Source organism: Falco peregrinus, chromosome 5, assembly GCF_023634155.1.
Source record: "Falco peregrinus isolate bFalPer1 chromosome 5, bFalPer1.pri, whole genome shotgun sequence".
NCBI classification, from domain to species: Eukaryota; Metazoa; Chordata; class Aves; order Falconiformes; family Falconidae; genus Falco; species Falco peregrinus.
The window spans coordinates 33,072,186-33,097,942 of NC_073725.1; the positions used below are offsets into that span (position 1 = coordinate 33,072,186).

General features: G+C 36.9%; 1 protein-coding gene across 1 annotated transcript in view; it reads left to right on the forward strand.

Annotated features, from left to right (window-relative positions):
• MEOX2 (mesenchyme homeobox 2) overlaps positions 1–24,529 on the forward strand; it is a 55,852-nt gene extending 31,323 nt beyond the window's left edge. Inside the window, exons 2-3 of the mRNA XM_005228813.3 lie at positions 8,735–8,907; positions 21,784–24,529. Coding sequence (XP_005228870.2) covers positions 8,735–8,907; positions 21,784–22,008 — 398 coding nt within the window. The 3' untranslated portion in view covers positions 22,009–24,529. The remainder of the gene's footprint in view (positions 1–8,734; positions 8,908–21,783) is intronic.
• Positions 24,530–25,757: the final 1,228 nt, after the last annotated feature.

The window sequence follows — 25,757 nt, forward strand, 5'->3', positions numbered from 1 at the left end:
TGGAAAGATGTAAATATCGACCTCTAAAGAAACCCCAACTGCATTAAACTTCTGTAAGTGTTTCAACTTTTATTGCTTAGTATGGAAAACTAAAATCCTGGAGTCTTTGGCTTATGTGCAAACTATTTGTATTTTTTGTTTGGACAGGAGCTCACGCAGTTGCAATAAATTTTTTTTAAAAAGCAAACTTAGAAGTCAGCAAGATTTTCACTGTAAGTTCTGCATGTATATTTTGAGAAAATGTATATGTAGGAGCCTAAGAAAATACTTTTCTTTAATCAACTCAAGACTTCTCATGAACACACACAAAGTAAGCTGGAAATTAAAATGGTATCAAAATCGGCTCTGACACCCTTGGAACTGAAAATTGATTCCCCTGAAATTCATGAAATTGCCCCAGCTTGCCCCCCTGTAATTTGGGGAAGAAACTGGCCCAAATGGCACTCTTTTCTAGGCCATTTGCTCTAGTGAAGCTACATACTGTGGCACAATGATGTAGTCTGTTAACAAGGTCTACAAGAATGATAGATGCTGGTTTTTACTTCTTTTTAATGTAATCTTTTGTGTGTGAGGAGTGAGGGCAATGGCACTGACTATGTATAGCACATCAGCTAAGGAAGAAAGAGCATAAGGCTACACACTTGGTGAAATCTGGAAATTACACCTTGATTTGCGCAGACTTTGATAAGGTGACTAAAGTGACTGTGTAAAAAAATTAAAGTATATTTGTATATGGATGAAACACAATAATTGGTTATTAAAGATATTTGGAAATTCATGATGAAGATTTATTGTAGTGATACCTGAAGTTTAAATAATCGAGATCTTTATGTGGAATAACCCAGTCTTTAACACCTCATTAAAAGTGTTTTACTCACAAATTTGATGAATAATATCCACAAAGTCTGAACTTTCTAAGCAACAGAATTATTAGCAAGAGTTGAATGCCAGTTGGGAAGCAAACATTGCTAGTCTTGCAGTGGAATGTATTTCTGCTTTAAATGCAAGAGACTTTGAATGTAAATTTGAAAGCACATAACACTAATGACCAGTTATATAAAGAAGTTAATATAGAAGCAGGGTTTGTAAAATGTACTGCTCGACATATGTACTTTGTGCATACAAAGTACCACTGTACTTTTGATTCTTATTATTAACAGTGGCAGTCTGGCTGTACAGAGAAAAAATAATGTAACTACTTTCATGATATTTAAATTCTAGATAGCACAGGCAGGATATATACGGGTATAATTTCTGTATATATTTCTTAGCAGCAAGTCACTATGACATATTTTTCCATTCCTTAGCCTCATCTCTGTTTTTGCTGGCAATATCTTTAGCTAAATATTTAGTATTTTATGTCATACAAAGTGGAGCAACCTCAACTATATTTTAACTATGACAGAGAGGCAGAGCTACCTATACTTGTGAGAAAGCACCTCCGCAAAAAACACACTGGCCAAAAGAATTAAAACAGCCAGAGTGCATTCTTTATCACTAAAGTATCTCAGGTTGTTTTTTATTTTCAGACACAAATTAAATATGGCCTTTTGTTAAACCTGAGTCCCAGAACACTGCCTGTGCTGGCTGCTCTAGTATTTTTGGCAGGACAAAGTTCTCCCTGCTTCACAAAACTAAAATAAAAACTACAACCCATCATTTAAGGGAGATAAGACTTGCTGAGAGGTGATTATGTATGTTCTGTGTGTCATATGCTCTCTTCTCTTCCTAAGCAACCACTTCCTTACAGTTTGCAGTGCTTGAGAACTTTCATGTACTATCTTTGCAGAAAAAAACCTATTTTCCTAAGTATTTTAATATCAAGTAGGGCCCAAAGGAGTATTTTAATGCCTCTTTGGAGTTCCGATACAGCTGCTGCCCAGGGAAGGGCTTTCACCAGACCGCTGATGATGACTGAGGCACGCACAGTGTTTGGGGTGGCTTTGATCGCTCTTCACTTTTACTCTGCTTCCTTTGCGTAGGAGAGAGTCTCTGTGGGAGATGTCTAGGAGGTGAGACTCAAGAAAAGAAAGATTATATAAACTCCTATCTCAGCTCCTGTTTTCTCCACTTGGACGTCTTTGTTCTAAGAGGCTTCTGCATGGAAAATTTTTTGGTTTAATTTCGTACGTTAACTTTTACTCAGGAGGACTCACTGGTAATCTGTGGGCAGATGGTGCTGGCAGCTCTTCACCTTCATTTAGTGAAACTCTTCTATGAGAAAACAAATTATGAAAATGGTTCAGTAAATAGGCAAATGTAGATATTATTCAATATTGCATTTAAGAGATGTATCTCCAGAAGTCCAAATGGGAATTGGAAGTCCCACTGGATAAAGTCCTATTAAAATGCAGCCTGTGAAGTTTCTTTAAGGGAAATCCTGTGTCTCCTTTCTAACATATGCTGTAATTATACAAACATTTGGGACTGAGAGCAGTGTCTTCCACATGAAGATCCACTAACTAGTGTAATTATTCATATGAGACAATTCATATGTTGTCTTTCATATTTGGTGGTTTGAAGAAGAAATTACATGACCACGTTATATAGTTAGATCAATCAGATGACCTGGCAGAAACACATCTTTTCCAGCATAGGTATCTTCAAGAACCTGCATCAATAGCTGTCACAGTGTTATGAATCAGTCTTTCCGATACTGCAGTATAATTTGTAGACTTGTACTTTCAGGAGGCAGTAATAACAAAATGTTGGCAACTACAACTAGTAGGTAATGGTTTAGGATGGTATATAGTGTGTTTCAGAATACCCACAGCTTCTGCTGTGCCAGTTCTTGGGGTTTTTGGGAGTGGATGTGAGGCTGTTTGAACTTTTTAAATTTTTAATTGTCACAGACTGGGTTAGAAAGCATTAACTCAATAAGCAAACAAAAGTTTGCTTTCATTAGAATGAAGAAAAGGATTCATGTAATTTTGACATCATACTTGTGCTACTGTGCAGCTTTGCCCATTTGCACATGCAGAGTTGTGAATTATGGAAATGATGATGCTGTTTGTTGCAGTTTTTAGGAAGGTTTCTCTACATATATTTAGTGAATTGCAGCTCCAGAAATACCTTTCATGACATTCTCAAAAGAGGCACTCTGAAAATGTTCAGTGATTTGGAACTCTACTTTTAATTGAGCAAAATCTGCTAAGAATATTATTTAAATGACTGTAAAGAGAAGGGAAAAAATGAAACAAAAATAGATTTAAGTCTGCAGCATTTTGTTGCATATTTTCATCTAGTTCAAATAAAAATAGGTGCATCAAAGTAAGCATAGCTATGTCAATTTAACTATTTTTGTTTTGTATAAAGGTTATACTCAGTAGTAGGGAGTAAGGATTTAAATTTGGACATGTTTTGGACACAGAGTAAGTTTACATCTTAATTCTGAGAAAGTGTGAATTGAAAATTTAGAAAAAAACATCATGGGAAATCTTCTCAGTATTCTCTATTAAACATAAAAAATATTTGAAAGTGACTATTTCTGGGTAAATCTTGCACTCACATGTAGTTGCTGGCAAAACAATAGGAATCAGATGGAGACCTTTATGCCAGCTCCTTGCTTGTGTCTCAGTAACTATTCCATTTTATCAGAAAATATAATTAACTATAAAGCATCAGAAACAAATAGATTAGGCAATTCAGCTTATACTACTATGTACTTCTAACCATTAAAAAGAGTAGTCCTCTCCATAATATCCCTTTGCAACTGCAATACTACAAAGTTGCTTATTTTCTTCATAGTACTTTTCCCTAAGTTCATATTGCTAATATCTTGGGGGGGGGGGGGGGGGGGGGAGGGGGGGGAAGAAAAGAAAAGCACTTTGCATTAAATCATGTATCCTTGTTGTGTCCTGTTGATGTTTAGAAGATTTTGTTTACATGTTAGTCATTTAAAGAAATGTAGAGGAATTAAGTTTGAAAGAAATACTCTTTCACAAAACATTAAACTACTTAGAAGTAACAAGCTTTTTGCATTGATTACTTTGTATAGTTTGCTTCATTTTAAAGTAAATAAGTATGTAGTAGGCAAATGCTTGAGCATCATTTATAGGAAGTTATGCAATTAAGAAGATTTTATTTATCCAACTTCACTACAAATTTATAATGAAATAGATTTGGAAATAGTTTTGGAAGGTGTGAGTGAAAGTTGAAAACCTGGACATTGAATAACAGCTCTAGGGGTGAAAGTCCAATGGCATTTTTGTCACAAGTCATTAGTGGTTATTGCCACTACTCACTCTCAGTCAGGATCTGAAAACCATCTGCAACTGCCAATAGAACACTAGTAATCTGACTTATTTTTGAAAATTTTGTCTGGGATTTTACATTGCAGGTATTAACTGAAAGTTCATTTCTGTCTGAGAAATGAAGGTATGCCAGCTGTTGAACTAATTCAAGAAAAAATAGCAGGTGCTTCTTTCACATTTTGCCTGTGATTCTGACCCTACCCAGTTAGCAACAGATCTTTTTATTACAGATATTCTGACCAGTCTCTTTTCCCTATTCTGTGACCAGTCCTGTATTTCCTCGGCATGCATCGAAAGCAAAAATACCAAAATGACCACTTTTCATATTCTACGCGTAGGACTTGGATCCTGTGTTTGCTTAATATGCTTCATCTCTCGATGTAGACAGAAGGAAATAGGAACTCTGGCAGGACAATACAGATGCTGTGATTAACAGCAATCCTTTCCTTAGAATAAAGTAGAAGTAACTTCTGAAGGTGGGGAATAGTGCAATTAGTAATGATATTTTTTGTAAAAATAAATCGAGCTATTATTAAACTCAGGAAAAATCTAAGCCCCCAAAGATAAGTAGAACAGTCATTTATAGCTTTGAATGTCTTTCCAAATGGTACCTTCTACATCGGTTACCAACAAGCGTTTTTGTCTAACAGGAGATATTAAAGATGCTGCCTGGAGTTTTTGAAAACTGATAAAAAGAGTTCTGAGAAAGAGCTATGACCTGCATCCATCAAAGCAGTGGTTAACTGCCTATATTATTTGACATCCAAAGAACAAAGGTCTGCCAAAGAGAGACTGATAAAGTACTAATACCTGCATGTAGGCTACATCTTCTGAGAGTGTGCCAGAATTTATCTGGGAGAAGGCGGAAGACAGACAATATAGATTGCTGTATTTTTCATCAAGTGGTTTGTACCACCTGTATGTATTTTATGTGTGCCTTTTGAGAGGCAAGGAGTGTAACTTAGATCCCCTTAGGCTTTGTTCTTTCCCTCTACACCTACCATTTGGCATAAGATGTAGCCAGTAGAAGAAAACTAAGGTTGTTGGGACTTTTTTCTTCTCTTAGCTGCAACAGCTGCAAAACAGATGTAGGTTGACATGAGTTCTGCCAAAAATCTCTTCCAAGTCTCCCACCCATTTTCCACCAAAGAGAAGCTAGTCTGGTGATATGAACAGAGACCTGAAGGTCAGAAGGAGATGGGAGCTCCCAATCCTGGCTCTATAGAGACTGTTAAAAAGAAAAAAATCAGAAAACCTAGATTTACTGCTTTGAAAATTAAAACACCCCAAATTTCTAAAATTAGTATTCCAAGTAGTACGATGTCGATAGGGAATAAAAGGCAATCTGTACATGAACAAGAGCAACACTGCAGCAGGGAAAGTCAGATGACACCAAGAGTTCATAACTGTTGTTCATCTAACTGGCATCCATCTAAGTATCTTTTTAGGTGTATGTCCAATATCTCAAATGCATTAAGCAAAATACCATTGTCTTGCTGGTCAGATCTTTGCTGGGATTTTATAGGATTCTGGTCGTTCAGTTGTGTGAACCTCAGTACTGAGAGGGAGTCAGCTTTCTGTGTACCTGTCTCAGGTTTCTGTGTGCCTCTCCAACTTCTGCTTTCAGCAATATTTGAACATATCATGTGTTTTTTTTCAGAGTATTTTGACTATTACAAATGCATTCAGTGACATTCACAATAAATAAATAAAAACCTGAAACTTTTCCACTTGTGTCTGTCTGCTGGTGAAATCATACTGCTGACAAAACTGTGGCTGCCAGGCACTTACAATCCAGCATTGGCTTAAAAGCAGTATCCAGCAATGGCAGAAGTGTCTAAATAACCAGTCGTCCAAGCATGCTCATATTTGCACAGGATCTGTGTGGGCTAACATTGCTAGCAGTGCTGAATCCTCTGTCCTGGCAAAGATGAAGGACAAATGCGACTCATGCAGTTACATTTCCCTTTCCTTACATCAGTACCCCAGTAGCATGGAATTTAGATGCTAACCGCATTTGTAAATTGGGAACTCAGAACCATGAGTATTAACCTGAAAGATTACTTGGTTCCTCATGGTTTTACTGGCTGTACAGGAATTCTGTTTTCCTCATGGACTATCTGCTTGCAGAAAAAAATTGCTTGCATTATAAATCTCAGTCACGTACAGAGATCAGTACCCTTCTGAGAGACATTTGGATGGGTACTCTTGAAGTTTTTCCTTTTGGCCATTTGTGATAGCAGTAGCTACCAAGGTTTCACAACCCTGACCCCACTTTCTTTTGCATTTCAAGGCTTATATCTTCATTTCTAGTATTTAATTTTCAATATGGTGTCATCTGTAGGTGCATTGGTTTTATTGAAGCTCACAACCTTTGGTTTGGAAACTAGTGAGCCATGGATCTTTCTTGCAGCAAGTACTGACATGGTAAGACTTCTTGGCTCACGGCCTCACACAGGCACAGATTTACCAAGACAGTTAAGAGTTCTTCACCAGTGACTTGCACGAACTACATTTCTGTGCCATACTGCAGATAAGCAGTATGCACATCCACCTGCTTTCAGACACATATGAAACACATGTCTGGTGGTGTAAGAATGGTAAGTCTGAATGCTAAGAAAAATGATTTAGGTATCTCTCTTCAGCAGTTCATTGGAATGCTGATACAAGGGTTGAAGTAAGTTCAGGTCACCTACGTAATATCTGAAGTTTATAATGAGGTGGCAGACAAGGAAATTTCAAGGAAGAAAAGCAATATGCATGTTCCTGAAATGGAAAAAGGCAGAAAGAAGTTATAGTGACTAGTTTGCCAACTAGTACAAAGGAAGAAATGTGAACTTCCAGGTTTAAGTTGGTTTTGACCTGTCAAGTTTTCTGTGTTGAATTTGGATAGTGGGTATTGACCGCACACTGTAATCAATGGGTATGCCATCTAATCGTGTGCTGTCCTAGAAATTCCCTATTCCAGTCATGACTGAACGGCTCCTAAACCCACTCAACAACTTTGGCAGATACCCTCGGCCATAAAACCAGCAGTACACTGTATATTTGAAGCAAAGTTCTGTGTGTCATGTCAGCAAAAGGTAAGAGGTTTAGTGATTTGAAGCCATTAGCTTTAAAACATTTTAAATGTAGCACTGTGTCAAGCATCACCAGTTCTCATAAAATAAAAAAAAAATAAAAATATTCCCTTCCAAGCAGCATAGTGACTGACAAAAAGTGAAAACATTTTTATACCTTTGTAAAATGTAGTTGACTGTAGTTTTGAAACCAGAGTCACTGGCCAGTTGGAGAGTCTCAGGCGGCGTGTCGATGATTCATCTGACACAAAGTCCCAGGGAGTAATTTCTTGTGGGCCTGTTCAGTTGGATGTTGATGCAGGTTTCTATTTAAATCAGCAACTGAAGTGTGAATTAATCTGTGACATTTTTAGGATGGTTCATGAGGCCAGAATTTGAGTAATGATACTCCTACTGATCTTCTGCTAATTTTGGATTTATAGGTGTTGTATCATACCCAAACTTATAAATGTCTGGTCTCTTTTTCTTCTTTTCTTTCCATTCTCTCTTCCTCTGTTTCCTATGGGGTTTTTTTGGTTGTTTTTCTGTTTTGTTGTGGTTTGGTCTGGTTTTTTTTCCCCTCCACTTTCATCTCTTTTTGTTTATTTAAACAAAATTCACTGACAGCAACAGAATGACTATCACTAAGTTCAGTAGTTTGGCTCAGGACCAAATGTACCTGTTTCTGAGAGTAAAAGGAATCAGGAAGATAGTATTGAAACTTTTAGCAAATCTCTGATTGCGGCCAGAGTGTTTCTTAGTTAATGAGCTGTAGTGGTAGCAAATTTCCTACACTGACACTAGCTGTGACACAACCTCCCTACCTGCACCATGGCACGAGAAGGAGGAGATCCCATTATCACATGGGACATGCTTGCTATTTTTTTTTTTTTTTTGACATCTATTGAATTTCCTATGATTTTTCTGTTGCCTTTCCCTGAAAGTGTAACTGGACTGAACCTTAAAGTGTATTATTTAAAATAGAGTTTTGGCTTAAGGTATTAGTAAAATGGTAGGAGAGTGAGATTCTCGAAGTATTACTCATTAAGACACTAATCAGATGATACACATCCTGTACTGGTTGGATGCACTGAGAGTTCCCAGAAGTGGGAAGGAGTTGAAGCTTTGCAGAAATTCTACAGAGAACTGTTAGGAAATGAAACACTGCAAGGTATTAAGCTGAAGTTTGACTTGCATGAATAGCAGCAGCAGCTCACGTCTGTCAGAATTACTGCTGCTTTCCTGATTTACAGTGAAGAATCTACAGGTATGAAAGCAAGGGTGTGCTTGTTTGAAGAAAGTTTGAAGACTGTTAACTTAAACATGTTGTTATCATTGGCCTTGTTTCCTATTTAGGTGTACACTTGTCATTACTTTAATTTTTTCCTATTTTTCTTTTTTTTTTTTTCTTCTTTCTTTCAGATTCCCAAGAAGGAAACTACAAGTCAGAGGTCAACAGTAAACCCAGGAAGGAAAGGACAGCTTTCACCAAGGAGCAAATCAGAGAGCTAGAAGCAGAATTTGCTCATCATAACTATTTGACCAGGCTGAGGCGATATGAGATAGCAGTAAACCTTGACCTCACTGAAAGACAGGTACTGATGCAAAATAATGGACTTTGAATGCTTGCCCAATATTTACCAGTGGTTAGTAGCTCCTCACAGTGGAGCTCTTATTTATGTTACGTATAGATACGTTGATATATCAAATTGAATGTTTATAGCAAAATTATATACATTTATTATCTCCCTGCTATGCAAGTAATTTTTATTTTTATAATGTACCAGATGCAGATTAATTTCATCTAGTAGGCAGAGATGGAAGATAAAAGCACAAGTAATATATCTGGTAAACTGGTGCATGTCTTTTCTAATCTGTCTACACTGATGTGGCTGAAGAAGTGGTAGGTCCCAAAGCCTGCATGCACAAGCAGTTGATTTGCCTGCATGCAAAAAATATGAGCATCTTGTTTTAGTCTATTAAATATATGCAGTTGCCATTTGACCAGAGTTTCTGAACATCCTGTTTCCAGATGGCAGCATGAATGGGAACACCAGCAAAACTGGAATACAGGCATTTTTAACCACTTTATCTTACCCTGCGCTGTGAAAGCAGAGGAGATGATGGAATTTCTTATCACTGTTATTGGTTTCCTGCTCACCAAATCCTGGTCCGGGAAACACTTCTGCACATGCTCAAGTTTCATCATGCATGTTGTCACGTTGATTTCTAATGGAAATATTCATGTTAAGCATGTACTGAAGTGTTTCAGGATCTCATTCCAACACACCAAATAGGTAGTAAAGTCACATTTTAAATAACAATTACATCAACATACACATTTTAAAAATGTGTTTTAGTAAAGACGTTGAGAATACTGGACTCAAGTACACCAAATCACATGAAATACTACCCACAGTTTTATCATTAAAATTAAAAGCTTTTTGACCACTGATAAAGTCATCCTTTCTCCAGGAATCAATATTAGATTGAGGGATTGCTTTAGATACAATCAGTAAGATGATGATATATTCAAGGGAAGGTATCAAAACAGCACCATGATTTGTCGATTCTGGACAGGAGAAGTTTTGCAATTTTCTTGAGTTTCATTTACACCTGCTATAAGTAGGCATCTCAGTGAAAATCCAGCCTTTTCTATACATATGATCACACACTTACTCACACAAGCAAATGAAACAGGGTTGTTTTTTTTTTCTTTGAATGCTTCTAGAGAATGGTTGTCCTTTCTAGCTTGTTAAGAATCAGCCAGTAATTTCTCATTAGACTTAAAAAAGATGCCAGGTTCCACTGGGGTCATTTTTCAGTTACTTAAATTTGTTACTTATATTTTAATATGCACTGTTTTGTGTCAAACATTTGATAAAATTTTGCCTTTTTCATTTCCACTGACACAATTAGATTAACTTCCACACCTGATTTTGACAGCTAAGGGGAGGAGGAATTAATTATTGTCTCAGTAACAAAGGCAGAGTCGTCGTGCAACTGAAAAATGATAAATAATTTTTTTAAAATATCTGCTGGCCAATTTGACAGGAATCAGTCAGCTGAATTCAGAAAACCATACCCATATTTAGTAGTGATTTTGGCCTGGAATTTAACTATTGTCCCTTTAAAATTCTTTATTCTTTTCTTCAAAGATCAGGTTGAGTGGTACAACTAAATGAAGAGAAAGTTCAGTATCCTAAAGGAAACGGTTAACTAAGAGCATACTGAAAAGGCAGACGTATATTGTCTTTGGAGGAGAAAAGGCAGCCTGTGCTACAAATGAAGAGAATTCATTTAGGTTATGGGAGCACTTGCTGTTTTCTAGCTGTTGCATAGTGTTGGTTTTAAGCATTCTGCTATAATTGTGATGATTTGTATCTAATTATGTAATCTATTTCTTCCCTGCTTTCCCCGGATTATCAGAGTGACAGCTGAGCTTCTAGAGATAACTCCTTTCCTTCCTTCATTCCTTCCTTCCTGCTTTCCTTCCTTCCTGCCTACCTTCCTGCTTAAAGCCCCCCTTGCTTAGAAAAGGGAATCATTAAGATTTTTAGTTTCGTAGAGTCCAGTTCTGTATCTTGCCACAATAAAACAGGCTGAGAGAAATTTTAAAAAAAAAAAAAAAAAGCAAGCATAAAACCTGTATTGTTGATTGAAAACAAAAAGAAAATTGAGAGGAAATTCTGAACGTATGTTTCAGTGTCTGAATCATACTAAGCCAAGTAATGATGTCACTTCCAATTGTGTCAGTTAGAAATGTCTCTTTTTTAAATCAAATATATTGCTTTGATGGAAAACTGATGTAAATAGGCATGGTACTGGGTGCAGGTTTCCATGCTACATGGCTGTCTTCAGAAGCTGAATGCAGTAAATCAAAAAGCTTGACTCTTCTTGCATACTTGTTTTACATCAGTATTCTTGCAGTGACTTAAAAAATATTACTCCAGGGTGAACCTGGTGTAATACTAATACTTCTTTTTTTTTTTTTTTTCCAGTTAAGAGACTGAACTCATATTCAGGACCTGTCTTTCCATCATTAGCAGAAAGAATGATTATTCTTGAGTGGGTTAACAGCACCTACTTGTTTACTTACGACTTTTATTACTTTCTTTTACTAGCTGTCCCAACAGAGGAGATTGTATTTGATACCCTACTTAAAAAGATAAAATAAAAACAGTCCTTTCTCTAAAATTATGATGACTGAATTAAAATATATTGATGGAATTCCAAAAAAAACCCCAAACCTCCACAGTAAGGTAGCATTTTTGGAAAACTGCTATTTCTGAAACACTTCCCTTTACTATTTCCCCCCCCAAAGGCTGCATTGCAGAAAATGGTACCTGATAGGCAGTAGTTCCTTTGAACTAAAGTGAACACACAAATGATAACCTCAACCTCATCACAGGCTGTAGACCTATTTGTGTTGGAGCTCTCTTGATCTCTTGCAAAACACTGAATTTACGCACAAGGAATTGAAACTTGCTTCAGGTAATACAATGCAAAAAAACAGCAGTGGGTATTGGGTGAACTAATGAATCTGCTCAAAAACAGCTTTGAGAGCAGACCTAACCCTGATGGAATTAATTGTTTAGCATAACTGTTTTTACTAGTTTGTTTTTTTTTTAAATGACAAGCATCATATTATTCAGAGGCCAGAAGAACAAAAAATAATCTGGGGAAAGTATTGAGGGGTCATCCTAAAGTTAAAACTTTCAGTTATTTCCCAAGATGTGAGATAAATCACAAACTCTATTATCTTGAGAAAGCTCTATCTTCCTCTTGACTATAGTGATAATTTCAACCATACGCCGCAGCTTAAAAGAGGCACTGACCAACTAACACTTCATAATTACCTTTTGTGGCATTTAAACAAGCTGTAGAAAAAAACATATGTCTGACCATATTTGAAAAGTTATATGAGGTTATTAAAGTTTTCTACAGTCATCAAAGTAAGGCTCCATTTGACTTTTGAAACAACTTACAAGATCAGTTCAAACATAAATGACTCATGGAAGGCTATTTCGCAAAAATAATAATGAAAAAAAACCCTCACAACATATGGATCAGGAGAGGAGAAGTCACTCCCTAAAAAGGAAACCTGAGTTACAAGACAGGAGGATGAAATGAAATAAGTGCTTCAATTGCCTAGACATTAAGAGTGCACTTTGAGAGCGTTATGAGCACATCTGGTGGTAGGATGGCTCTATTATGGTATTGTAAGAATTCCAGCAGTATAGGTACATGTAATTCCTGCTCCATCTCCTATAGAATGCACTCACAATCCCCGCTTAGCCAGCAGTTAATAATTTTCAGCTGGCAGTGCTCTATTATATTTTGAAGAGCCAGTTAGACTAAAAACTATCTTCACTCCCTAGATATTTGTGACCTTGACAAGCGCATTCTTGGCTTTTTTGTACATCCAGATAAACTTGGAGAAGGTTCCATGCAGACTTTTTAGTATCTCACTGTGGGATGAGGAGAGGAAGCAGCTGCAGTGGGGTATCAGAGGCATGGCAAAATGGACATTTTTATGGAGTTGGTCCTGCCAAATATAGAAGGAGTAGGAGATCTTTCCACCTCGCAAGATCTTTTTGCATGAAGCTCATCAAAAGAGTAATGTTGCAGTTCTAGCAACATTAGCAGGCTAGCTAAGGTTACCAGAATAAACTGTCCAAATATATAATGCTTCTGTTTGCCAACACAGATGGAAAATCCCACCTAGTCAGATTAAATTCTGCTGATGGCAATGAGAAGGTTTATTTCTTTTTAACTTTAACTTCCAATACCCACCTAGAAGCCACCAATCATTTATAAAAGGCCTGAAGTCATCGATTTTGCATAGACAAAGGACAAAATGTTGTCAAATTGAAGAGTGATTCTGCTCTGTGTTTGGCTTCCATGCATGTGGTACCAACGCAGGATGACTGACAAAGGAAGAAGCTTTGTAAAGCCTTTTCCTACCAGAAAGAGAAGCAAGCAACATATACCCAAATGTATTTGGGCAGTATTGGTATGGTACCATAACCCCCACTGTAGCTCTGCATTGTTATGACTCTAAAAATAATAAATGAAATTTTCCATTAGAAAAGTTTCCTCCAGGCATGGTTACCTCAATCCTTCATCCCAAATGACTCTTTTAAAAACCTTTTCAGCATTGCAGAGATCATGGGAGGCTAATCACTGCATTTTTTAGACTTGACTGGTAAGAGTAGCTCTCCTTAGTCACCTGGGTGAGAAACCAGGGAGTTCAATGTTCATCAATTAGGTGTTTCTTCTGAACCACCTCTGCAAGACTGAATGTCTCTCCATGCATCACACAGCATGACTAGTTTCCTACTTTAGGAAGCTAGATTTGTGAGGTGAAATTATTCCCCTTTACACTTTCAAACAAAATCAAACAATGGATTGATAGGACGAGCTTGACCATATCTGTCTGATTTATTGTGCTGTCACGTCTTCTCTGAAAGGCAGCTGCTCATTCCAAGCTTCCAAGTGTTAAGCCCTCTCTATACACACTATAATAATGAGCCTGTGTGGCTTGAAATCCTTTGGATTGTTTGCTTTATTTAAAGTAACACTCTTAATAGAATAAAACTCACTAATACTTTTATATTTGTCTTGAACAATATAAATACCAGCGGTAAGAGTTGCTAGACTAACTCAGTGAGTTCTTTCTTAGAGAAAGAATGCTCCTGGAAAACTTAATTATAACTCATGTATAATTTTGATTTGTACAATAATTCTGTTTTTAAAAGAACATGCCAAAACTTCAAACAGCATATCTACTTTTGCAGTATTGTTTGAATTCTAATAAGCAAGTCTATGTGCAAAGATCCAAGTGCCTCAAACTGTTAGTTGCGAATGGACCCTACAGCTGCAGAGAAATCTCATGAGGTTCTGGGTAGGGAGAAACCGCTGTCTGTGCTAAGTAGCATATGAGATATGGATGGAGATATTAGCAGCTTATATGGCTGTTCTTACAAAGTGAGTAAGGCTCTACTGTCCCCTACCCCTACCCTTTCTAACACACGAGTTGAGAAAGATGCAGCTTCTTTGGTTGTCTAAGGAGATAGGAGCTTTTTAGGTTTGTCATTCATGGTCACTTCAAAAACCAGAAGAAATAAGTGAGAAACATGGTATTTCAGAGGTACAAATTAACATGTAGAATAAAGGAGATATTTTTTTTATGCAGGGCACTGAAAAATGGAGAATCTCTGGTTTCACTAGTTTCTTCTCGTCAAGGCAGGCCTTGCTGAAAACAACTGCAGCTTGTCGAGGGTTTACTAGCTTTAGAACTTGATGCTGATTTTGAGGCTAGTTTACCATCAAAAGACTCAGGACTGGCTTGTTTTGGAAGTCAGAAAGGTCCTCCAGATTTGAAGTCATGAACTGTAGGACTAGTTTTAAGTGAATGGAAATGAAGGTCCTTCTTACTTGGGCAGAGAGATGGCTTCCATAGTCACAGAGCCCTGGAGGATTGTCATGGGCTGGTACTCAGGTTGCTTTCTGCTGAGTCCTACTTCTTGACATTTTCCTTGTCTTCATACTAAAGTAGTAGCAGAAAAAAGCATCAATGTACTTAGCCAAGAGCTAGTCTTGATTACCCACTGTCTTTTTTAACTTTCACACTCAGCTGACCTGTGCAATGTAGGTGCATAATAATGCATGTTAGGTTTTTCTCCTTATGAAATAAAATGCTCTATGTCAGTAATTCACACAGGTAAATTCCTATACAAAGAAGAGGCAAAGTTTAGATAATGATCTTTCCCACAAATTAGTTTTTCACCATATTTTTCTTTTGTAGATTTATATATATATATGCAAAGAAATTGGATGAAGGTAAACTCTAAAAAGATATGTTATAGGAGAATAAGGTAGAGTGAGCAGCATCCTCACAGATCACCTGCCTTTGCCTCTGGACAAAAAAAAAGAGATACTGCTTTTATAAAAAATACTTCCTCATGGTACATACAACAAGCCAGTGGTCAGAAAGAACCTGAAATAGTGTGTCCCATTCTACTTAAGATATGTTAACCCTGCAACCTAGTTAGGAGAGGTTTTAAATAGGAAGGGTTATCAGTTTGATCATGAAATTAATTTTGAACATTACTGGTGGAGAAGGTGGTAGTTCTTTGGATGGAGTAGAGGGAGATAAACTGAGTGCTCCCAAAGATGTTTTGCAACTGGAATGAAATACTCCTGTCACTGATCCCCTCTGAAATATAATGTCTATTCCAACCCTGTCTAAACGTGGGAGGTAGAACAGAGAATCTATCACCTAAGCAGTACCCAAGCCTCAACTGACTTCTATGTAACAAAAAACTAGAACTCACTCCTACACCTTCCTGGGTGCCAAAAGCTCCAGCTGTCCTTTGTGCACCTGCCAAAACCTCCCCTTTTTCTCAACAGCTGCTGCAAAGTGCTTGCGCAAAGTTCTGTAACGTAACACGGAGCAGATTGCTTTGGATCGGTGAGCAGGTGACTTAAGCAATTTTAATCAGAAGCTTCTGGTACCACTCATTGATTTCCAATGAAAAGTTAATTTTCTCCAGTTGATGTATTTTGGTACTATTTTATAATAACTATGAAGGCATTTAATACTCAGATTTATTTAAACTGATTTTAAGCTCAAAATTTTAAGAATTTTAAGAGGTGGTTGGGTTTCAATAGAATTTTGACTCCTTTAAATTATATAAGGAAGAAAATTAAGTTTAATTGAATAAAACTACCTTAACTTACTCTCTTATGCATCCAGCATACTTGAAATCCAGATGAACTATTTAAAATCTCATGTTATCTTTAGTTACTGAAGTAAAATGATAACTCTGACTACCATTTCTGTAAATATTTTAAACTAATAGATTTGATTCTTCTAACGCTTATATTCACTCATAGTACAGAATAGGAAAAAAAACTTTTCTCTTTTACATTCCTATTTGCTTTTATAAGTTTTATGAGTAAACTACCATGAAAATGCTACCTCTATATATGCAGAAAGGTAAGTTTCAGCTTTATATTACCAGTGATTTCTGTAAAGTTCAGGAGTTTGACTTTATTTAAAACTTGGCAGCATAAGTGTACTATCTAAAAATAATGGGAACATTTTCAGAGCCAAAGAAAGTTGAAAAATAAACTTTTTTTTTTTTTTAATTTTGACAAGTCGGGGTTATTTTTTGTTATCCATATGTTTGTCTGCACTAGAGGAAAATTGACAGATTAGAAAAAATTAATAATAAAAGAAAATGGACAATGACTGACCAGGGGAAGAATGCTTGAAAGGCTTAGTGGTTTGGTCTTCCTGACACATCATTTAGTTACAATAAAACATGGAACTTGGGATATTGACTTCAGACACATATATAGAAATAGGCATCCCTTAGAGCAAAATAACAGCTTCAGCTAGCACAGTGCTCTTGTTTCTAATTTTTAAGATTTGTGAGATATCAGGCCTCAAATTTTAATCTTGTTTGGCATTTATGCCATTAAAACCTGGAATAGAAAACCTAATTTTAGGAAATAATCTTTCATTTCAGGAAATAGATTTTTTAAAAAGAAATGTCTTTTTTCTTAAAAGAAGAGAGACAACAGACAATGCAACTAAGGTGGTTTGAATTCAGTCATGCTTAATTTTTCAGACAAGATGTCTTTATTAAGAAATACTCATTAATTACAGAAGGTATCTGTTTAGCTTTTCTCTGTAAGTACAGAATGCTAATATCCCACGTCAAAAGGAACTCTGCATTCCTCAGAGCATGGTAGAAGTCAATTATTCTTAAAGTTAGTATGGCTGAAGTGCACTGATGAAGAAGGAGTATTAAATCAGAAGGTTAGGTGATATGCTCATTCAGAACCAAAATGGTGTGTTGATGTCCACATCATGAAGATCTATTAAAGATACACAGGCAAGACAGCATATAATGTGGTCCTCAAGCCTACTAAGCACACACATATATATATATATAAAATTAGTATAATGATTACTTTAGTAACGTAAACTAACAGTGTCAACCTCCTTGTTTGGAATCTTCTTCCATGATTCCTACAGCATAGATCTTTAAATAAATTGGTCACAGCAAAAACATCCTACATCAGGAGATGCACAATGTGAAATCATTTACTCGTATCTTAAGTAACAGTCTAATCATCAGATGTGGAGATGCAGATGCTAAACGACTTGTTGACTAAGGGAAAAGAAACTGTGCTTTCGTGCCAGTGAGCAGATGTGCTCAATAGACTGGCTTGTAAGTGCTGATTTAGAAACAGCTGTTCATGCTACCATCATCTTTAATATAGTTCGTTTCCCTCCACTTCCTTTGTTTTCTGTACATACATATGCTTGCTCTATATAGTTAAGTTGTGCTAGTCAGAGGGTGGAGAAGGGGGAGTGCATTTAATAGACAATCAGGTCCTGATTCTGGGAGGTGGTGAGCACTCTCAGCTCCTGCTAGAGCTAACTTAGGCATTAAAAACAGCATTAAAATGTTTGTAAAACCTATGGTATCACGTTTGTCATAGTAGATCTTTAAACTACTTCAAAAGGATATTGTTTATGCAGAAGTTGTAAATGTCACAAGCTAGTTCTTTCACTACAAAAACGTTCAAGATTTTTTCAAGTTCACTTCGGTAAGGGCTTTTTCTCTCTCCTTTACCTTTATGTTTTAATTTTTTCTTTATTTTTCTTTCAGTCGTTCTCTTCTTTCTCTCTGTTGATTTTTCTCCCTTTCTTTTGTTCTCTTTCCTCTTTTTTCCTCCTCTCCTCTTTTTCTTTCTTGGGGTGTTTTGTTCTGATGCATGTTCTGTGCAACACCTGTAGGTTTCAAATAAGTTGTGTGTTTGAAAAGCACAGTTTTCCATGAATCCAGATAAACTGATACTCTAAAGTACTTTGCACAAAGTTTCCTTCACTTCCTTCGTAGTACTAAAATATAGATGGATCACATATCAGTAACAACTATACCATCCATAGTTGACTCTTCAACTCCAAAGGAAGTTCAGAATTCCAATATCTGAATTTGATCTCTAGAGGAAATAACAAGTGAAGTACCTGTCTCATATTATTAGCACATGAGCATTAAAGTCTTCATCTAAAGTTCACTGAACCCTATGGAAAAACTCACACTGACGTTAGTGTACTTTGGATCAGGTCAAAAATGGATTTCAATACTTTATAATGGAGGACATAAAGAAATACATAGAAGAAATACCTAACGTATTGCCTCATAAACCAGTCCTGCTGTACGTTAATGCAGGAAAGGACATCGTAATAAACTCATAACATTTTCAATGATAAATTTCACTATAATTGTTTTCTAGCTTTTGAAAATAATCTTTGGCATACCAAGTAATTTCTTATTTGATGTTCTTTAAGTAAATCAGATACAGATCATCTGAAGTCATTAATAAAAAAGCCGAGAGCATTGGGGTGCATTTTTTACCTTTTTTTCCCCCTTCTTTCTTTTTAAAATTACTACCATTTTCTTCCTCCTACACTCAAGGGGGGGCATGCAAAGGTAGCTGGAGCCCTTTCAGCCCTACTTTACTTAAATGCCATGTTTCCCAGACAGTGGGTCATGTGCAGACGTAGTCGCATGCTGGTTCCTCTGAGGAATTTATAAATGTATCTTGCGCTTATTCTTAAAAAGAGAAATCATTGTCCTTTAATTGATTTTTATCCATTAATGTAAAGATGCTGAGCTAGACTCATCCCTGCTGGAGGCATTCTAGGGCATGGCTGGATGAGCTAGTCTGAGGGTGGGTGATCTCAATGAGGAGGTATTCCCCAGCCTGTCCTCAGCCACTCATTACCTGGAAGCCGGTGCCAATCTTTCAGTTCTCCTGGGCGTAAGGCTCAAGGAGAGAGACTGCTCTCAACTGTGGTTTCGTGAAGCAAACTGAATTATAAAAAGCAGCAGCAACAAAATATTGGGGAAAAAACCCAACACCAAACCAAAACAACAAAACCAAAAAAGATTAATCTACTAAATTGGAGTAGAAAACAGTCAAAAAATGTCAGTCCAGTATATGTGAGAGTTTAGCTCTGTCTGTGAGAGGAGAACAGAAATGAGCACCTGCATCAGGAGTCAGGCAGTAATCATCGGGCTCACCTCTGTCCCCCCCGAACAGTTCCTGACGATGACTCTAGCAGTATTAGCTTCAGTTTCTCAAGAATCCAAAAGTGAAATGGATGCATCCAGTAGGTGGCTTGCCTGGATCTCTCCTGTTCCATTAGTTAAAGTAGGTTGAATCCAGGCTATGCTGTGAAATTTTTGCTTCAAATGCACTACTGCCATTTTTCTTGAAACCACTTTTTATATACGTTATTATTTTGTTTTAGGCTTTCAGTGCTGTGACTTATTCTGTGAATGTTCCAAGACATGAAAATACCCAGAGAATTGCTTGGTTCTTTTAAACACCACTTCAGTCCTGTTAGTTATTTCTTACTGAATAAAATTCTCTTGGCCCTTATTTCAGAAGAAGAGTGATAATATTCTGTGGTAGTGGGTTGAATCCAAAGTGTATTATTTTTGATGTTTAGATTATTACTGCAGTTGCATCTATTGCACTGTTTGGCAACAGTAGAGCAGTGCCATTTGCGAAAGAAACTTCATTGTCTTAAAACCCCAAAATAAACAAAATGAATCTTAATTTCCCTGAGAAAGCTGCCCATGCTGTACTAATGCCGTACCCTTTTGAATACAGTTTCCACAGACACCTCTGATACGTGACCTGAGTATGATAATTGCCAACATCACAGCAGCCAGTAATAAATACCTTCCCCTTTACACTCATTTCACTTTACAAGCCAGATTCTTTGGCTCTGATGAGTTGACTAAAGGAAAGGATGTGTTGTTCTTTGAGGCTCTTAACTAACCTGGAATCATTTTTCTCTGTTCCCAAGTGATTGGCTTTAACAGCTCACATTGGCTTTAACAGCAATTTAGAATAAAAAAAAATAATATAACTCTCTTCCTTCCCACAAACATACCTATGGATAGTGATGTTAACTATCAGTTCAATTGCAGTAAAATTTTAATCTAAAATTCAAAGTGATAGTAAAGGTTTAAAAACTGCAATGTTTCCTGGATGTGTAAGACAGATTCAGCAAAACAGCATTTTTGTGGCTCTATTACTCATGTTGTACAATATGTCCTGCTGTGCCTGTTCCTTGCTGTTTCTTTTAAAACTCTGAAACACATTCTGCTAAACGCAGCAGAGGATACACCAACATTGCAAGCTTTCTTGCTTTCTTTCCAAGTGAAAAGTTGCAGACATTGTTTATTTTTCTGTGGAACCTTCATGTGAAGAGCTGCACAGACGCAAACACATGAGATTTTTTAGCAACATTAACTCTAAATGGAGCAAACCCAACCATCTTCTATTCATACTGTTTTCAGTGACAGTATTTTAAGTTCATTTGAAATCAGCCTTTAATCCTGTCTAATATATTTGACAGATGCTATGCACATCTTTTTTTTTTTTTTTTCTTTTCTTTTGGCTGTTGAAAAAAAGTCCTTGCGGTTTGCAGTGCTGGTACTTTAGAACTGTGCAAATAATTTATGTTTACTTCCCCCCTATATATTTCTATACAGAGATGGGGAGGAGGGGAAATGAGTTTCAGCTGGTGTAAAATCTAGGGGTTTCATGTGATTTAAATACAGATAGATTTTTGATTTGTCATGCTATGAATTTCTTTTCCATTCTTATCTAAATGCTAAATGTAGCAGAATCAAGGATCAGTCAACTAGAATAATTTAAATACACATGTGAAATAGACAGGGGAAGTTGTAAGTTTTGGTGGTAACAAATGCTCTGTCAGGTACTTCAGCAAGTAACACCGAAAAAAAAAAAAAAAAAAAAAAAAGCTTTTAAAGTGCTCCACCTGAAACTCACCACCAGTTTACAGAAACAGGCAGAAGGCAATGCAAACTTTTCATTGCAAGTTCCTTTCCAAAGCAACTACCCTCTTTTGAAGGGTAATTAAAAGCACTGTAAGCCCAAGGGACAGCAGTATGGGTCCCTGCAACCAGATGGGATGCTGTCAAATGAAATGTAGGTTCTCCTGCGCAGTCCCTTGATGGGAACCATTTTGCCTCTGTTTCTTTGCCTGTGAAATGGCATTAATACATTTTTCAAGAGTATGTGAACTTGTCAGTGTTTTCTAAAGGGCTCCGAGGTCTTCCTGTGGAGCTATCTATTGCAGATAGCCCGGCTGCCGCCTTGCAGTAAACTCCTTACCCCCCTTTGCAGTCGTTACCCGCACATCCCCAGGGTTCACATCCTATCCAAAATGGGATTTCCTGGTCTTCAGGGAAGGCTTGCTAAGCTGTTTACCATACAGACCGAAAGGCACATAAAAAAGCTAAGAAAAGAAAAAAAAACCCAAGTGCTGTGTTACAGCTAGAAAGATCATTATTACCTTCAATGACCCCATCTTTCTTTCCTTGTTTTGTGTTTCTTCTGTGAAGGTAAAAGTTTGGTTCCAGAACAGACGAATGAAGTGGAAGCGGGTAAAAGGGGGCCAGCAAGGGGCAGCGGCCCGGGAGAAGGAACTGGTGAATGTGAAAAAGGGCACGCTGCTCCCCTCCGAGCTCTCTGGCATCAGCGCAGCTGGTCTCCAGCACACAGGGGACTCACTAGTGAACGACGACAGCCACGACAGCGATCACAGCTCTGAGCACGCACACTTATGATACACAGAGAGTGTCCCAGCTCCGTTCTCAGGAAAGATGCTTTGCTGGCAAGCTTTACACAGGCATCGTTTACGTATGCAAGTGACTCTGGCAGTGATTTTTAAAGTTGTTAAGGAAAATTCAGGCTTATTGTGTCTGCTTTTCTTGATTTTTAGATGGTTTACAGTAAGTGCCATGTCTTAAAGGTGCCTCAAGAGTGGAGAAGTGGAAGACAAACTTACTTTGAACATTCCAGTTTTGTTTGTCATGTTTATGACAGCGGGCAGGTATTTTTGCTTTAGCTTGCACTGAAAATTACATTGCTCTCAACAGACGTTATATTCTGAAAACCACAGTGCCACAAAATCACTATCTAGTGGATAAGAAATGTATTTTAACTCTGTATATATTTACCTTACAGCATTTTCCTGTCTTCACTAATTTTAGCAATGCATTCATATTAGCTGATGGCAATAGTCACTCATGACAAATGGCTTTTTGTCTCTTTATTTTTGTTTTGTTTTTCAAAAGACATACAATACATGCAGATACTTTTGTTCAAGTAGAGAACACCACAATAGTGTCTGCTAGGACACGTCCTTGTATGACAGACAAAACAAACCTTATGTTGCATTTACTATCAACTGCTGCTAATAGGGTATTATTAAACTTACCTAGCTCCTCAATTCTTCTTATCTTATAACTGCAAAAAATGATTTTTAGGATCATAAGGATTGTCCAGTAACCTGCCAAAAAATGTCGTGTTCCACTCATGCTCGGTGGAAATGTCCCAAAGGATTTTTCATTTCTACTTTGTCATAATTGAGTACATTGATAAATACTGACACTCTGCAGAAATGTTGTCGCTTCATCATCAGTTTAAAAAAAACAGCAGATAAGCTGAAAGTTATTATCAACTGCTTATGTTGATAGCAATCGAAATATGACGGTAACTCAGTATTGTGTCCCATGTGTAAAATCAAGACACATTTTCTGTTTTAAGCTTTTGTGTACATACAGGCAAATACCAAACCCCAAACTTTAATGCAAACCATTGATTGTACTTTGTAAAGAAATATGTTTAATAAATAATCCTTTTTAAATACTTCTGGTCTCTCTACAGTGATTTCATTGGATACTTAAAGGGTTTTTTTTGTAAAATGCCTAAGCAGCTCTGCCTTTTTTGGATCTTTCGGAACTTAGTCTGCCTGTGGACAACACAAAACTATATTTTCAAATTTAAGCTTTTAATCTTGGATAAACCTTTTACCTTGATCCGTTTGGGAAACTCTTTCCTTTAGCAGGAAAAAGGCATCTAGCAGCTAATGATATATTCAGCCAAAACCAACAAAAGTCTGTTCAACCATTTTTCCAGGTTTAGAGCAAATATAAAGGGTTATTTTGTTGAACCTTGTTGAAATGGATGAAAAGGAATAAATATGAGGAAGGGATGCATACTTACATTATCATGCCTTTGTTCAATAAAGCTGTTCAGCAGAAAAACCCCCAAAATATCTCAAACAAAAAAATAATCAGAGATTAATTGGACTGGGTAGTGTGATAGAAGAAGCTGAGGAAGAAACGTGCATAATGTAGTAAATGCTTGTGAGCATTCACTGAAGCTCCGCTATGTAGAGCAGTAGGGCACCATAAAAATTAAATGCGATCAAGAACTCTGTGTCTGTGTTCCAAATACTTTCCACTGTAGGTTTGATCTTTCTTGCACATTAATTGTTGTCATGATCATTTTAGTTTAAAATATCCATGCAATGGGATCCAGTGGAATCCAAGCATTTCTTTAAAGACTTCAGAGCATTTTATTGATTCCAGCAGTTAAGGGGTTTTACATTTGTTTCTCAGTTCTTTCTCAAATGTCTTTGTCCTACAAAACTGCTGAGAATGGGAGTAGGATAGAGAAGTAAGAATACCTGATATTTTTAATTTCGTGGCTGGAAAGGAAAAGTTTTTTGGGGTTGTGGTGGTGATTATCAAAACAAGAGAAAAAAACCCCAGTGATTCTGACTAAAGCTTTTTATTCTTGGCTGTTTTTTTCTCCCTCTTAAATGAAACTGAGCTGAATTTTGAAATGAAAAATTAGAATGAAAAGTTGAAAAAAAGCATCTTGACTTTTCAAAGAACATTTTTTAACAAGAGATTTAGTCAAATATTATGTGTTTTGATTGCTAGTAAAGAGGGGAGAGAAGATTATTGTCTTTCAAATACTCTTTGCAAAAAACGCCTTTTCAGGTTTGCAAAACCATTTGTTGCTGTCTTTCATAAAAAGTTTCAGACTGAATCTTGGGATCAGCCAAGTTTGAACTGACATCTTACAAAAGAAAATAGGAAGTGCTTTACTTTACCTGAAATGCACCAGCAAAGTGCTCCTAGCCCAAGGCATTCTGAGAGGTGTATTATTCTGTTAGCAGCATTGTGATTTGACTGGGATATTTAGAGTGGGGGAACAGCCAGTATGTGTGATGATGGCAATCTGTGAGCCATAACAATCTCATTACCCAGGAAGATTTTTTTTCCTATTGAGAAAGATAATAGTCTTTTTCCATTTTCCTAGTTTTAACTGAATGTCTTGAGACTTAAAGCATAGGTTGAAGAGAGAGAAATATCTGCAAATGAATTTACAGCGCTAGGAGACTTTTTTGTTTAGATAATTGAATAAGCCTTCAAACAAAGGACCAAATTATGTAACTTTATATTACAGGGTAAAAAAGATGACTAACAATTGATCACCTCCCATGCTTTAAGAGCAGCTCAGACTTTGAATTTGGCTGTAAGGTGCTAAGATTACTTGAAGACCTCTTGTGGCTTTAAACAATTGTGTTGTGGGTACACCACTGGTAAGTGCAATATGGTGCAGAGATTCCCCACTGGCAGAAGTGGAAGCTATGAAGCCTAAGCACAGTGAGCTTCCTGCTATGGTCTTGAAGGAATTTACTTACAAGCACAGCCCCACAGAAATACAGACATGCTTCTTCCAGATTTCAGCTAGCTCAAATTCAAGCCACACGTAGCAGCAACAAGCACTCTGCACTTTAGCTGCGCTTCGTGGGTTAGCAGATCTGCTCAGGACTCATCGACACAGATGATGTCTCATCTTGTTCTAAATACCCTGATTACTCAAAAAGTGGGTTATGGAAGCCCCTGGGTTCAATCACCTGCTGTAACATATGACTTTTTATCAAAGGTTTAGCACAATTTTGTGGCTGAAAACAGCTATGGATAAAGGCTTTGGAACTGTAACTTCAAGTTTTGTTTGACCTTCATTGGCTTCTATCTGTCTGCAATCTAACACAGGGTTCTTCTACCAATCTAGCCATATGGTATAGCTAAGACTATCATTTAACAGATGGACAAAATCAAGCCCTAAAAATTGTCATTTGCCCTAAGTTGTGCAAGCACTTGGTGGTAGAGTGAAATCTGGTGAAACCTAGTTTGGTTTATTTATCTTTATTAGTTCCTGTTATTAAATAGTGGCTAATCACTGTTCATGACTTATTGTCAATGAATCCTGCTTCTGAGAATAATGATGTATTTTTTGAGTTACAGTAATTTTGATATCTGTCCAGAGCCTACCTCTCTTTGATGTTCTGTTAGCATATTACTGAACCAGATACAGAAATTGTGTACCCTTATGGAACATACACAGAAAATATAACTGACTGCAAAAAGGCAGTGATGTTTAACAGTTTAATTTTCAATATGATGGATGATAAGAATTCTTTTTTCTGCTGTCTCGGGTACAAGGCTATATAATA